General features: G+C 34.5%; 1 protein-coding gene across 1 annotated transcript in view; it reads right to left on the reverse strand.

The window, feature by feature from the left end:
* LOC149800688 (uncharacterized) overlaps nt 1-14,837 on the reverse strand; it is a 38,685-nt gene extending 23,848 nt beyond the window's left edge. Inside the window, exons 1-3 of the mRNA XM_089954724.1 lie at nt 14,724-14,837; nt 3,944-5,370; nt 1,175-1,410 (exon numbers count right to left, since the gene is read on the reverse strand). Coding sequence (XP_089810850.1) covers nt 1,175-1,410; nt 3,944-5,370; nt 14,724-14,759 — 1,699 coding nt within the window. The 5' untranslated portion in view covers nt 14,760-14,837. The remainder of the gene's footprint in view (nt 1-1,174; nt 1,411-3,943; nt 5,371-14,723) is intronic.
* Nucleotides 14,838-15,249: the final 412 nt, after the last annotated feature.

Raw genomic sequence — 15,249 nt, forward strand, 5'->3', positions numbered from 1 at the left:
GAATAGACCCTGGACCATAATGTTGTGCACTCTAGAATAGACCCTGGACCATTTCATTATGCACCTCATAATAGATCTTGGACCATAACATTAAGCACCCTAGAATAGACCCTGGACCATAATGTTGTGCACCCTAGAATAGACCCTGGACCATAATGTTGTGCACCCTAGAATAGACCCTGGACCATAATGTTGTGCACTCTAGAATAGACCCTGGACCATAATGTTGTGCACCCTAGAATAGACCCTGGACCATAATGTTGTGCACTCTAGAATAGACCCTGGACCGTAACATTATGCACTCTAGAATAGACCCTGGACCATTTCAGTATGCACCTTATAACAGATCTTGGACCATAATGTTATGCACTCTAGAACAGACCCTGGACCACAACATTATACACCCTAAAATAGACCCTGGACCATAACATTATACACCCTAGAATAGACCCTGGACCATAACATTATGCACTAAATGTTTAAATACACTGCATTTGCTAAATTCATAACTTTAACTAAATCAAATAAATACATTTTGAATGCAAAGGTACACTGTCTTATACTATATATGAGCTGCCCCACGCCAAAATATCCTTGTGAATGAAATATCAGATTTCATTTTATGATTGTCATGGTGTACCTTACAAATCTTTCGCTTTATCATTTTAAAAGCCATTTCCATTATTTGCTTTCATTAATTATCATGTTAAAACATACATAAAGAACTAAAATTATTACATCACTGACCAGTTCTTGACAGTATAAGTTTGATGTCTTTTATGATTGGTATGATTCAATTTGCAAGACCTTGTTAGTTCACTCTCCCTCAAATTAACCTGTCACTGTGTGTAATGATTTCCTTGACACTGTGTATGTTTTCCCTGTCATTGTGTGTAATGATTTCCCTGACAATGTGTATAATGTTTACCCCATCACAGTACGTAGTGATTTCCCTGACACTGTGTATAATGTTCTCCCAGTTACTGTATGCAATAACTTCTTAGGCAACAGTTGGTGGCCCTCCTATTGTCCGTAAGTAAAGAGATATTAAGCTACTAAGTGGTAGCATAATTAATTTTGAAAACTGAGTGTCTGGGAAAACAAACTGGATGTTTAGGAAGGCTTGTCTCAAATGTTGAAAACTATACATGCAGTCAAGTCTAGCAATTGTTACCTGTGTGAATTCTCATATGGACCATTAGTGCTCCTGGGCGTGCAAACATTTTTTGACAAGACTCGCATTTATGAACCCGTTCCTCTGTGGAAATCTCCTCTCCATGTTCTGCCTTCATGTGCTTGATGAGTCCCCTCTGTGAGGCTATGCTCTTGTTACACTGTGGACAGATGTGTTGTTCATGTGCCTGGATATGCTGCTCATATTGCTGTGCTCGTTCAAAGTACTTCCCACAACTAGCAACATAAAACACACAACATAACATAAAAACTCATTTTTTTTGGCCTGCAATGATGTTTCTGTGGCCTTCATAACACACTAACAAGTAACCATATCACCTTGACCTTTGACCTCTTTGGTCTTCAGTATCCTTAGATGTTCCTTCCCCACCCCAACCCTGATGCATTAAGGGTAAAGTGTAATGATAATCCAATGATTAAAACAGGACATACTGACCAAAAAATCTTTAAACAAACAAAAATAGATGATACTGGTGGACAGACACGTCAAATTATGAATGCTATGTCTTGTATTCTGTACTATCATGGATAGAAGACCACTTGAACATTCTCTCAGATCCCATCAATACATGCCCACATGCTAACCTCAGTTTCATCCAGGCAGGTGCTATATTGGGCACATGACCTCATTTTATCTGCTTATTTATTACATAGTCAGTACACTTGACAAAGAGTATCTGCAATTTCATATTTTTAATAAGACAGAATGTTAAATATCACTTTATGTGATTTTGATTGGTCCAAATAAGCCAATGAAATTCTTGTCCAGTATTCTCATTGCTGATTGGCTGCAATCATGGGAAAATTTCATTACCCCCCACCCCCCACTGGAACTTTTTCCTTTTACTATTACTACTAATATTTTTGTACCCATTTTTTTTAATCGCCTGCCCAAAGGAAATTGTCAGGATTAGGTTGCTTCTGTCTGAATTTGACCCATTTACCCCACAGGGGCTCATTATGCCAAGTATAGATTATCTTGTGCTGAAGCACATTGTTCAACCCCAAACAACAACAAATAAAACTAAGGCTATTGGTCAACTGATAGCGTGCATGTGGAAAGGGGTGGGAGGCATACCTGCAACATGCAATCCACCCTTTATACACAAGTTGTTTAAATGTTAACTTATAGGAGTAAATAAACTCCACTTTTTTCACAGAACAATGTGAACACAAACCAGCCTCCAAACTGAAAGAATGTTATCCTACCACAGCATGTTTATGTGTAAAATAGCTCTTATTAATGTGTGCCATAGTCAAATGTTCCAAATCGAATAATTCAAATATCCAGTCACAACTACATTTCCGTAAATCTGGAATATCATCCCTTCACATATCCAACAATCTGAATGCTTAGAAGTGAAACCAATACTGACACACCCTTGCTGTTAAACATGTCTCTACGTGACATACTGAACTTGCATATACATAATCTGTTGAAAAATAATGTTCTTTGAGTCAAATATTCTATTTATTCAGAAAATCAGTTGCTCTTTGAATTATAATGGTTAAAAAGAAAACTAACAAATTTTAATTGTTATAGAACAACACACAAAATTCCAAGGACTATTTTTATGCACAACAAATTAAAGATGCAGTGACTGAGTCAGAATGAATGAAATTATTTCTTCTTCTTTCACTCCTATTTCCATTAAAATAAAAACTATGTGATAAACAGAATCTCAAATGGGTAATGATTTAATATTAATTAAATGCATGAAACTTTTTCATAAATTCAACATTAAATCATTATCCCTCTGAAATCCTCTATTTACATCATAGGGTATGGCTATAAATAACAGTTATCCAGCCTACACCCTAGAGGAATTTACACATACTTGGTTTAACCTATAATTATATTTTACCAAACAAATTCCAAGTTATCGAACTGGCATCATTAAACGTATTCTTCAAATATCCACAAACTGGGTTGGGAGAAAATCCATTTAAACATTTGCAAGACATATAAACTTAAATGTTAATACATATGTCATCAACAGCAACATCACCACAATCAGAAACAACAAGAAAAATACAGAAAAGTGATAAGTAACGTAGTTCAGTTTTTGGCGGGGTACAAATATTTTTGATTTTATAGTTGCTAAAAATTAGGATCTTAAAGACTCAACAAGCTAATTACTATTTTCTGGATAAATAATTCCACAAATTTATGTTGCACACAAAAATATAGTTTTTTCATAAAACCATTAAAACTGATCTGCGTTTTATCAACTCACAGTATGTCTTGATAATACTCTCCAAGCAAGACAAGTATGGAGATACAGTATTTGATAAACCAGCATATTCCACACTTTTCAATACCATTTGATAACCAGCATATTTCCACACTTTTCAATACATTTGATAACCAGCATATTTCCACACTTTTCAATACCATTTGATAAACCTGCATATTTCCACTTTTCTAAACTTCACAAGCCAACTAATTATAGTTCAAGCCATGAAGCTCAGTGTAAAAGAAATGGTGGAAAAGATGCATGCATATCCTTGTGCACACATACAAAGTTAGGATTCTCTTTAAAACTTACAGGACAATGATGACCTTTAAAACAAAAGAGAAGACACAGTCATCTTAATTTTACACACACAATACTACCAAAGTAAGGTGACAAGAAAATGGACAAACAGGTACAGTACATAATCGCACTGTCTTGCCATTTGGTACAATCTATTTAGACATAAAAATGGGATACAAATGTAAGATGCTCCAAAACTTTTAGTCTTTTACCTCTTACAGTAGAACTTGGCCTCTCTTTCATGTTCTGCCATGTGAGATGAGTAGTTCTCAAATGTCTCACAAAATTTCCCACATCTTACGCAAACAAACTTGCCTTCAGCATGATCCTTGTAGTGGGTGAATAAGGACACTCTTTTCATGAAGCTCCTTTTACAAAATTTACAACAGTATGATGGTTCACGTGTTTTTATACCATGTTCTAAAGTCATGTGCTCTTTCAATAGATTTTTATTGGCATATTCATCCCCACATACTCTACAGATCTTGGTACTTTTGGATAGTGCATATTTCTTACACTTATGTTCAGGGGGCACGTCATGCATGAATTCCTTTCGACAAAATCTACAGCTACGTGGAGCACAGTTATGATCACATATCCAATGATTTAGCAATGACTGTTTGTGAGTGAAGGTCTCAGTGCACTTTTCACAACTGAAGACCTGCCGTTTTGGAGGTCTGCCTCTCCGCCTTTTTGGTTTGATCGAGACTATCTGTCCATCTACTGTCCTTTTAGCTACCATTCGAATGGGTGCATGCACTGTGGAATTTTCAGCTAATTTTATATCATCACATTTTACTGGTAATACTAATTCCAAATTCATATCTTGACTAGAGGTGTCTGCGTTGGATTCTGTTTGGGATGATTCAATGTGTAATATTTCCTTTTCTTCCTTAAAGTCCAACTTCCCTAATTCTGTTCTTTCCTTTGAAGTAGTAGATTCTTTTCCTGCAACTAGGGTTTCAACAATACCCCCTTTCTTGTCCTTGGGTTTGCGACCCCTTTTTCTACCAGTTTTCATTGAATTCTTCCCATCATCCTTTAAAATTGCTTGCTTGGGTTCATGTATTGCTGATAATCTTGTTTTGCCAGACTGGTGCCTTGTAGTTTTAGTAGACTGGTATCTTGTCTTAATGTCAGAGGCAAATGCAGTTTTATCTGATACTCTAGAACAAGTCTTGCTTCTCAAGCCTATAAATTGTCTATGACTTTCCCTTTTTCTCTTTGGTTGATTATAAGAAATGGTCTCTGGTAAGTCATCTTCATCAATATCCATATCATCAGAAGCACCTCCATCATCCAATTCTACCAATCCAGAATCCTTGATATTATTTGGTTTTAATGTGGGTCTCCGTTCCCTAAATCTAGTTGAGGGCCAAACTAAATTCCTCTCTTCAGCTTTTGAGACAGAATCCAAAATAACATCATTCAAAATATCTTGCACTGCATTCTCTGACCCAGACGTATATCTGGAGAAAAAATCCTCAATTCCTTTGGAGGAATAGTATGTATAAACGGACATGAAATGGCCAGGTCCTAGAAGCAACTCAAAATTCTTACAAATGGAGACAAGCAGCTTTAAAGCCAACTCTTGATCTTCTTTGTTAATTTTGGAATACATGCTAGCCATCTCCTTCATCTGGAATAAAAAAAAGAAGAAACTACAGAAACTTGAAATAAGGCAGATCCCTTTAGTCTAAAACAAATATTCATTAGAAAATGTTACCTCATAGCATCCATACAACAATCTATCCCCCCCCTGCATCTGACTTCAGAACTCTTTAAGCCCAAACTTTAACAATGACAACAATGCAACCATCAAAAATGGAAAAGTGATAACTAACATTGACAACATTGTCACGATCAAAAATGAAATACCTAATACTGATAACAATGCCACCATCAAAAATGAAAATATTATATGTAACATTAACAATGCCACCATCAAAAATGGAATACCTAATATTGATAACAATGCCACCATCAAAAATGAAAAAGTGATACCAAACATTCACAATGCCACCATCAAAAATGGAATACCTAATATTGATAACAATGCCACCATCAAAAATGAAAAAGTGATACCAAACATTCACAATGCCACCATCAAAAATGGAATACCTAATATTGATAACAATGCCACCATCAAAAATGAAAAAGTGATACCAAACATTCACAATGCCACCATCAAAAATGGAATACCTAATATTGATAACAATGCCACCATCAAAAATGAAAAAGTGATACCTAACATTAACAACAATGCCACCATCAAAATGTAAAAATGATACCTATGTCTCTGTCATACCATGAGCTATGGGCAGTTAACACAATAACCTGGATCACCCAGCCATCTTTCCTTGTTATGAATCTGAAAGCCAGGTTACCAGGACCTGGGGTAAAAAAGACAAGAGATGTAACAAGGTTACTAGGGCCTGGGGTAAAAAAGACAAGAGATGTAACAAGGTTACCAGGGCCTGGGTTTAAAAAGACAAGAGATGTAACAAGGTTACCTGGGCCTGGGGTAAAAAAGACAAGAGATGTAACAAGGTTACCAGGGCCTGGGGTAAAAAAGACAAGAGATGTAACAAGGTTACCAGGACCTGGGGTAAAAAAGACAAGAGATGTAACAAGGTTACCAGGGCCTGGGGTAATAAAGACAAGAGATGTAACAAGGTTACCAGGGCCTGGGGTAAAAAAGACAAGACATGTAACAAGGAAACAATGCACACAAAATTTAGAGTGCTAAAGAACATCACACACTGACAGTGTTATATTAAATTAATACTGAAACAAACCATGCCAATTCAGATCTTTATGGTAAACAAAACATAGAATTCATAACAGTCAGGAAAAATTTTAACTTCTACTTGACTGTATATCAGTCTAATAAAGTCATTTTTAACACAACATCAATGTCCAGTTGATGATAATGAGAACATCAATGTCCAGTTGATGATAATGAGAACATCAATGTCCAGCTGATCATAATGAGAACATCAATGTCCAGTTGATGATAATGAGAACATCAATGTCCAGTTGATGATAATGAGAACATCGATGTCCAGTTGATGATAATGAGAACATCAATGTCCAGTTGATGATAATGAGAACATAATTTTTGCTGGTAGAGTTGATGATACCTGCAAATTGTCTATATACAAATATCCAATGGCTGGCCAAGACTAGCAAGACATTACCTTTTATGTCTCTGTCAATCCGCACCACCCCCCCCTTGTACAGGTGTTAAGTGTTGTTACATATGTCTGTCTTTAATCTATGTCACATGATTCTTTTATTGACCCATAATATATGAAACAAATTTAGCACTATGCCCCCTGAGTTATGGTCTGATGGGGTAGCTTGGAACAGGGCTGGACTGGCAAACATGTGATTTAAGGCCTAGGGATTTGCCATGTTGAAACAGCCTCAGTGTTGCCAATATGGGGGTTATTGTATAATAACATATGCACTGTATCTTTATAATCACTGCATGCTTCTAAAAAATTAAATATTTTCTGACAACATAGAATCAAATATAAAGAACAGAGGCAAGAAACAAAACTTCTGGTCATTATTATGTCATTGTCATCATGATGTCTCATTTGCTACTTTTGCCAGAGTAATCTATAATATTGGCCATATTTTCATAATGTATGAACAAATCTGACCTTGCTCCTCACAGCACTTCATACTCTTTCACAAATATCACTTGCATAAGGATGTTTTGACCCCTATTTCATCCAAGTCATAGTTCACTGTCTCCGCAGCTTGACTAGTTCCAACACTAGTTTCCTCTACAATTGTTATTATCCCTCAAGGAACTCAGACTCGCTGATTTTGTTTTTCTGGATTTTTACACTTCACCCAAGTCAAACTCAGGCTTATTGTTTACTGTATTTTGTGTTCTATAACTTAAGAATCCTAGGACTTTTTTCTAGCATGTTTCCAAAATCTTCTGATTCTTACCAAAAAATACGAAAAAGGAAAAGGCACAGTAAATACAATCTGAATTAGACACAAAGACAGTGATCCCATTCAAGAGTGCTCTTAAAACTCACCTATTTTGACTGCATGAACAAATTTAAAGACCTAATAATGTTTCCTACCTTAAATATTTTCTGCATGTTTTTTTACGTTTTCTAATTTCATGGTGTTTTTTTTTGTAATCATGTCATCATACATGTAAATGATTTTTTTATGTTATAGGTGTTGTCTAATGTTGTAAAGCACTTAGCGCTTCCAAAGATTAGGCACTATACAAAGACCTCGTTATTATTATTATTATTATTAATTAACTATGATAATGTTATCAAAGATTATATTTTTTACAGGTGACATTTATGGCCAAATTTACAATTGTGGCAGCAGTGTTATCCTACCAAGAGAAGGTGATTCATCATAGATTACTAATTACCATAGTCTTTATAATTTATAAAGGAATTTTGAAACAAAAATACATTTAACAGGGGGACAACAATTCCATACAACTAGCCTGAGTGTTAAAAACCATTACTGGACAAGTGAAAACTTATGATTGTGGCCCAAGAGACAACTTTCACAAAACCAAGATGGCTGTTGATTATGTCATCTCAGAACTGTCAAAGATCTAATGCAAATTATATTGCTCTGTTTAAATCAATGTGTACAAAGACATATAATGAATAAAATAAACACCAAAGATACTACATGAAGTTTAAATAATGTAAGACTTGTTTCATTTTCTATATTTAATAGACTTTTCAGCTATGTTGTATTTAGATATTGTGGCTTCTCAGCTATATTGTTAATTAAGTATTGTGGCCTAGTAGCCATGTTAGCTATGTTGCTATTTAGGTACTGTGGCTTGTTAGCCATTTTGCTAAACAGGTATTGTGGCTTGTCAGCTATGCTGTTAATTAAGTATTATGGCTTGTTAGCTAAATTGCTAATAAAGTATTTTGACTTGTTAGCTATGTTGAGAATTAACTTTTGTGGCTTGTTAGATATGTTGTTAATTAAGTACTATGGCTTGTTAGCTAAATTGCTAATTAAGTATTGTGGCTTGTTAGCTATGTTGCTAATTAAGTATTGAGGCTTGTTAGCTATGTTGCTAAATAGGTATTGAGGCTTGTTAGCTATGTTGTTAATTAACTATTATGGCTTGTTAGTTAAATTGCTAATTAAGTATTGTGGCTTGTTAGCTATGTTGCTAATTAAGTATTGTGGCTTGTTAGACATGTTGCTAGTTAAGTTCTGTGGCTTGTTAGCTATGTTGCTAATTAGGTAATGTGGCTTGTTAGCTATGTTGCTAATTAAATATTGTGGCTTGTTAGCTATGTTGCTAATTAGGTATTGTGGCTTGTTTGCTATGCTGAAGTTTATATTGCATGCACAATAAGGGCCAATAGCTAAGATAATTATTTTATTGTACAGTCTAATAAAAAACACAAAATAAAATCTCCATTCAGTAATAACATTTGTCCAGGTTGTACTTTACAGCTAGCAATTGTATCTTCCTTCCTGTTTACTATAGTGAAATGGTCCATCTGCAAAAACTGTTATTTCGTCAATAAAACACAAACAAGTTTTCTACTTTATCTTATTTATTTTCTATTTGATTTTTTAATTTTACGCTCTCCTAATGTTAACTTGTTTATCTTCATATTTATTCTAATTCATAGTTCATATATTTCATATTCTCCCATTTGTCACTTTTTTATTGAGGTGAAACAATTCATATATCAATACTTTCTCCATATCAATGCCCATATTGATACAAGAGGTGAAGAATTGATACAAAACAATACTCACCCTATAAGTTACTTTGATCTTCAGCAGTCATGAATAATTATTAGTTGTTTGTTTTATTCTTTAAATTTAGAACTCATCTGAGACAGACATAATAGGCACATGCACTCATTTCTGTCAATAAAAAAGAAAACTATTGATAACACTCACCTTCTAAAGAATGACACAAGGTGACTAACTCATGTTGTTTCAAATCTGAACCCCACCCCCCTTGCCAATTCCATGCTAATTATGTTATCATATCAGCATGTTCAGCCACTGATAACACATATCAACATAAAAAAGACATTCCTGATTTGCTCCCCATGTATGATTTACATTACTCATCAAGTAATAATCTCTTTTATGCATAGTTTCTCTTTTGCTTCACATTTTGTCTACTTGGATCAAATTAGCTGGCTACACTTCCAGTGTCAGGAAATGAAATATACATGTATTGCGTTCAGTTCTGATTTGTGGTTACTGCTTATTCAAGTCCAGAGTAATATAAAAACCACCAATCAGAATTAACTGTAACTTAATCACTATATAACACACTGGAAGTATTGGTATCTCAACTCAGTCCAAATTGATACAAAGCAACATATTAACTTTTTGCAAAACGACCTGTCAAGTCCTTAAATCAAAAATGTTTAACAAGTTTGAAATTTTGCCTTTTAATATGATATATGTAATCAGCTACTAAATGTGGCAACGTGATAAAAGAAACAAATAATAGTGTAGAATCTGCCCCCCCCCTGCAGACCAAATGACTTATAGTCACCTTGTTAATTTGTATTGGGGGGGGAGTGGGTGCAGTTAATAATTCATTTTTTACTGATAGAAACAAATGGCTGTTGTTTTGCAGGAAGTACAATGCGAAAGATATGACTGTTAGTCATGTTTGTCCCACAATCAGACTCATTTTAGGTATGATTTTTCCTGCATGAGGAAACTTCACTACTTCTTCTGTTTTGAAGAAAACAGTGTAATACCTTCCAAATTTAAAGACATGAAATTAGTAATAAAATGTTTTTAAAGCATTCATGCTGTGCAAACCAAATGGCATGGTGGTCAATACAAGTCTTGCATCTAATCAAATAAACAGCCTGAAGCAGCCTAAAAGGTTGAATTAAAATCACTGGCAACTGGTAGACTGTTTGGAAATATTTGTATTCTTTTTTATCTTCTTATAAATGAGAATGGCATATGAACACATGATAAGTCTATGCCTGTCTGTAATCTGCATACTAGAAATACAACTAGTATGTCAACACATGATAAAAAAACACCCTACCACTGCAGACCTCGTAAACAGAATTGACTATCAAGTTGATATGTATATCAATAATGTATCACACTGTAGGCTGTGTAGCATGAATGGTATTGATATGTGGCAGAAGTGTATCTTTTCACCCCATCTCTTTTAATACTTTCATATACTGTTTAATGATTCATTCATTCATTCAGTTAGTCAGTCAGTCAGTCAATTAATGCCTTTATTTTAATTATAAGTAGGTGATTTATTTTAATTATATGTTAGTGCTTTTACTTTAATTATAAATTAGTGCCTTTATTTTAATTATAAGTCGGTGATTTATTTTAATTATATTTTGGTGCCTTTACTTTAATTATAAATTAGTGCCTTTATTTTAATTATAAGTCAGTGCCTTTATTTTAATTAAAAGTCAATGCCTTTAGTTTAATTATAAGTTAGTGCCTTTATTTTAATTATAAGTCAGTTCCTTTATTTTAATTAAAAGTCAGTGCCTTTACTTTAATTATAAGTTAGTGCCTTTATTTTAATTAAGTTAATGCCTTTATTTTAATTATAAGTCGGTGATTTATTTTAATTATACGTTAGTGCCTTTACTTTAATTATAAATTATTGCCTTTATTTTAATTATATGTTAGTGCCTTTACTTTAATTATAAACTAGTGCCTTTATTTTAATTTTAAGTCAGTGCCTTTATTTTAATTATAAATTAGTGCCTTTATTTTAATTTTAAGTTAGTGCCTTTATTTTAATTTTAAGTTAGTGCCTTTATTTTAATTTTAAGTTAGTGCCTTTATTTTAATTATAAGACTGGCTGGTGAAACTGCAAATTAGAATATTAATGGCAGTCTAAATAATGATTATTTACCAAACAATAAGTCATACGAAAATTCTTAAGGCAAATGGTAATAATTAAAATGATACAGCTGTCATGGAAAGATTGCTGAGTTTTGTTCATACAGAAAAATATGGTCAGGGAATTAGAGGATCAAAAAATGTTTTTTTTTTTTAATAAAGTAATTTTGCACATAATTCTCTTTCCAATAGGTCACCTCTGACTGCATGGGTTCGAGTCTCGGATTCGGCCAATGTGGGTATGTAAGAAAGCTTGCCAGTAGCTTCTTCTGGGTTGGTGGTTCTTTCTGGGGTTTTCCCGGGTTCTTCCTCCACCATTAATACTGGCCGCCATGTATAGCCTATTGTGTGCTGAAAAATGGCATTAAACCCATTAAACCCAACAACAACAACAACTTTCCAATAGGTAAAAGTAATCCTCACTCACCACATCTTATATTTCATTATCAAGTTAACCTCGACTCACAATGCCTTATCATTTTAATACTAAATTAATTTTCACTCACCATGTTTTATCATTCATGACCAAGTTAATCCTCACTCATGTCTTATCATTCATGACCAAGTTAATCCTCACTCATGCCTTATCATTCATGACCAAGCAACTCCTCACTCACCATGCCTTATCATACATTCCTGTGTTAATCCTCACTCACAATGTCTTATCATATATTACCAAGTGACTCCTCACTCACCATGCCTTATCATTCATTACCAAGTGACTCCTCACTCACCATGGCTTATCATTCATTATCCAGTTAATCCTCATTCACTATGCCTTATCATCATTACCAAGTAACTCACCATGTCTTATCATTCATTACTGAATTAATCCTCATTCACTATGCCTTATCAATACTCAGTTAATCCTCATTCAATATGCCCTATCCATACTGAATTAATCCTCATTCAATATGCCCTATTAATACTGAGACTGATACAGAGGATTGTCTTAAAATGTTTCCTTTTCTCAAGATGAGAATTGCTTTCAACAACTAAAGATAATTTCTTGCAAAGCATGTGACACATTTTTCGAGGTTATCAAGCATGTTACACATTTTTGGAGGTTATCAAGCACGTTACACATTTTTGGAAGTTATCAAGCATGTTACACATTTTTGGAGGTTATCAAGCACGTTACACATTTTTGGAGGTTATCAAGCACGTTACACATTTTTGGAGGTTATCAAGCACGTTACACATTTCTGGAGGCTATCAAGCACGTTACACATTTCTGGAGGTTATCAAGCACGTTACACATTTCTGGAGGTTATCAAACACGTTACACATTTCTGGAGGCTTTCAAGCATGTGACACATTTTTGGAGGTTATCAAGCACGTTACACATTTCTGGAGGTTATCAAGCATGTTACACATTTCTGGAGGTTATCAAGCACGTTACACATTTCTGGAGGTTATCAAGCACGTTACACATTTTTGGAGGTTATCAAGCATGTTACACATTTCTGGAGGTTATCAAGCACGTTACACATTTTTGGAGGTTATCAAGCAAGTTTCTTCAGGTTACACAAATGTTTGATGAAATGATTCTCATTATTTTACTTTACTTTAAGGAATGATATAAAATTCATTGTTTTCTTTGAAGAATAATATTCTAATGCAATTATGGTCACTCACCTCACTTTAAAAATAATTTTTGAAGTTTCTTATACAAGCTTCAGAGACAATATAGTCAAACTTTCCTGTAAGTATGTCTTACACAAACTAAAAACAAAAGTAGTGAACCTCCTTGCAACTTTTCTTGATGAGAAGTTATATCATTCATCAGATGAAAAGGCAATGATTTTTTAGAATGTCCTTTACATGAGTGAAATGAGATGAAAATAATCATTACCTCTGTTCCTGAAAACTATGCAAGTGAAAGCATACAAATCTTATTTAGGGGTTATTATGAAGTAAATATATCATTTTAATTGCACAGTTGCAAGTTAAAAATATCATCACTTCAACTGCTCTCACAAGCTGAACATTATTTTCATTTACTGGCAAGTTTATTTACCAACGAAAAACACTTTTCTTTCATATGAAACATTCATTTATTTTATTTATTTGGCTTGGACTCTTAACATGATTCAGAATCACTGACAAAAATGAACTCCCACCAGCTCCAAACAAGCATTATCTCCAAAATAATGAACTCCCACCAGCTCCAAACAAGCATTATCTCCAAAGAAATGGATGCTGTTGACAAAAGATGTGAAAAATGAAAAGAAATAACAACAGATATTGATTTTCGAAACCATCTGGCCTCAAAAGCATTGGTGTATTTTAAGGTTTCAAAACTTGAGCCATTTCATACACTGCCCCAAATAAGACAATCATATTCAATCAGAGGCAAGATATCACCATTATAGAATAATAAATCTTGCTTTTGGAGGAAGGTAGACCTTAACTCTACCTAACAGGGCAAGATGGAATGAAATACTGTACAAGAAAATACATTTTTTATTGAATGGATCCTGATAAAATTTACTCCACTTAAAGTTCTAAAAGCTTTTCATTGCTCAAATAATCTAATATATATACACTTAGTGACATTCGGTTGGATGTATTCATTTTTATTCTTTGAACTCTTAAATTATCTAGCATGCACATATATTGCAAAGAAAATTTGTAATTCTTGTTTTTGCAACGTGTATCTACCTTTATTAGCGTATAACTACTACTAATATATTATTATTATTATTATTATTATTATTATTATCTACCGGTATATTTGTTAGTCATACACCAATGAATTCTCCCTGAAGAGTCAAGACGACGGACTTCCACGGCATTTGGCAATAGGACCTTTCAAGTCACAATTTACATCGAATTAAACCAGTCATAAAAATTAACAGCCTTATGAATTGCCCGCGTTAGGAAAAAAAACGTTAAATATCTTACATTAGTCATAATTTATTGAATCGCACAAGCAATCGTGCTTGAAACTACGATTCATTTGTACGCAGCGGGTCTGCTCAGGTGGGTAAGTCACGGAAAATTTCTCATCAAATGGGTCATGAGGAAATCACGACTTAAAAAAGCTTTCACGCGAGTCTTTCGGTAAACGGCATTACTCTGTATTTTACCTTTGAGATGAAATTATGAAAGATTTCACTCCCCATGATAAATGTATGGATCACTTAGCGATACGATGTAAGAATGTTCATCAACTGATTTTCCCAGCCGCCATGTTGCATACCTCCTTATGAGCCTCCCGATTAGACCACACAAAAGAGGGACCGTTCGTTTTGCATGTGGTTTCTTGTCAGCTCATCTGATAATCTTATATTCGCATTTTGTTCATAATATGTGGATTCAGTTTGAACCCACAACACGACGGTCGTGCTTCTTTACTATTGAGGGACCGCTCCGGTGGCTTAGTGGTTAGAGCGTCCGCCTCGGATGCGGGAGATCGTGGGTTCGATCCCCGGTCGAGTCAAACCAAAGGCTTACTAACAGCTGCCTCGTTTGGTGCTCAGCATTAAGAGGTTAGTGTTAGGACTGGTCAGGATAATTTGACTGGGTGGAACATCATGCTACATGTCTGCGGCATGATGCCCCAGTGTTAGACATCACTATAAACTGTCACACTGCAGACATCGTAGCGATATG

Source organism: Sinohyriopsis cumingii, chromosome 4 (genome assembly GCF_028554795.1).
Source record: "Sinohyriopsis cumingii isolate HCF-2022 chromosome 4, ASM2855479v2, whole genome shotgun sequence".
Taxonomy (NCBI): Eukaryota; Metazoa; Mollusca; class Bivalvia; order Unionida; family Unionidae; genus Sinohyriopsis; species Sinohyriopsis cumingii.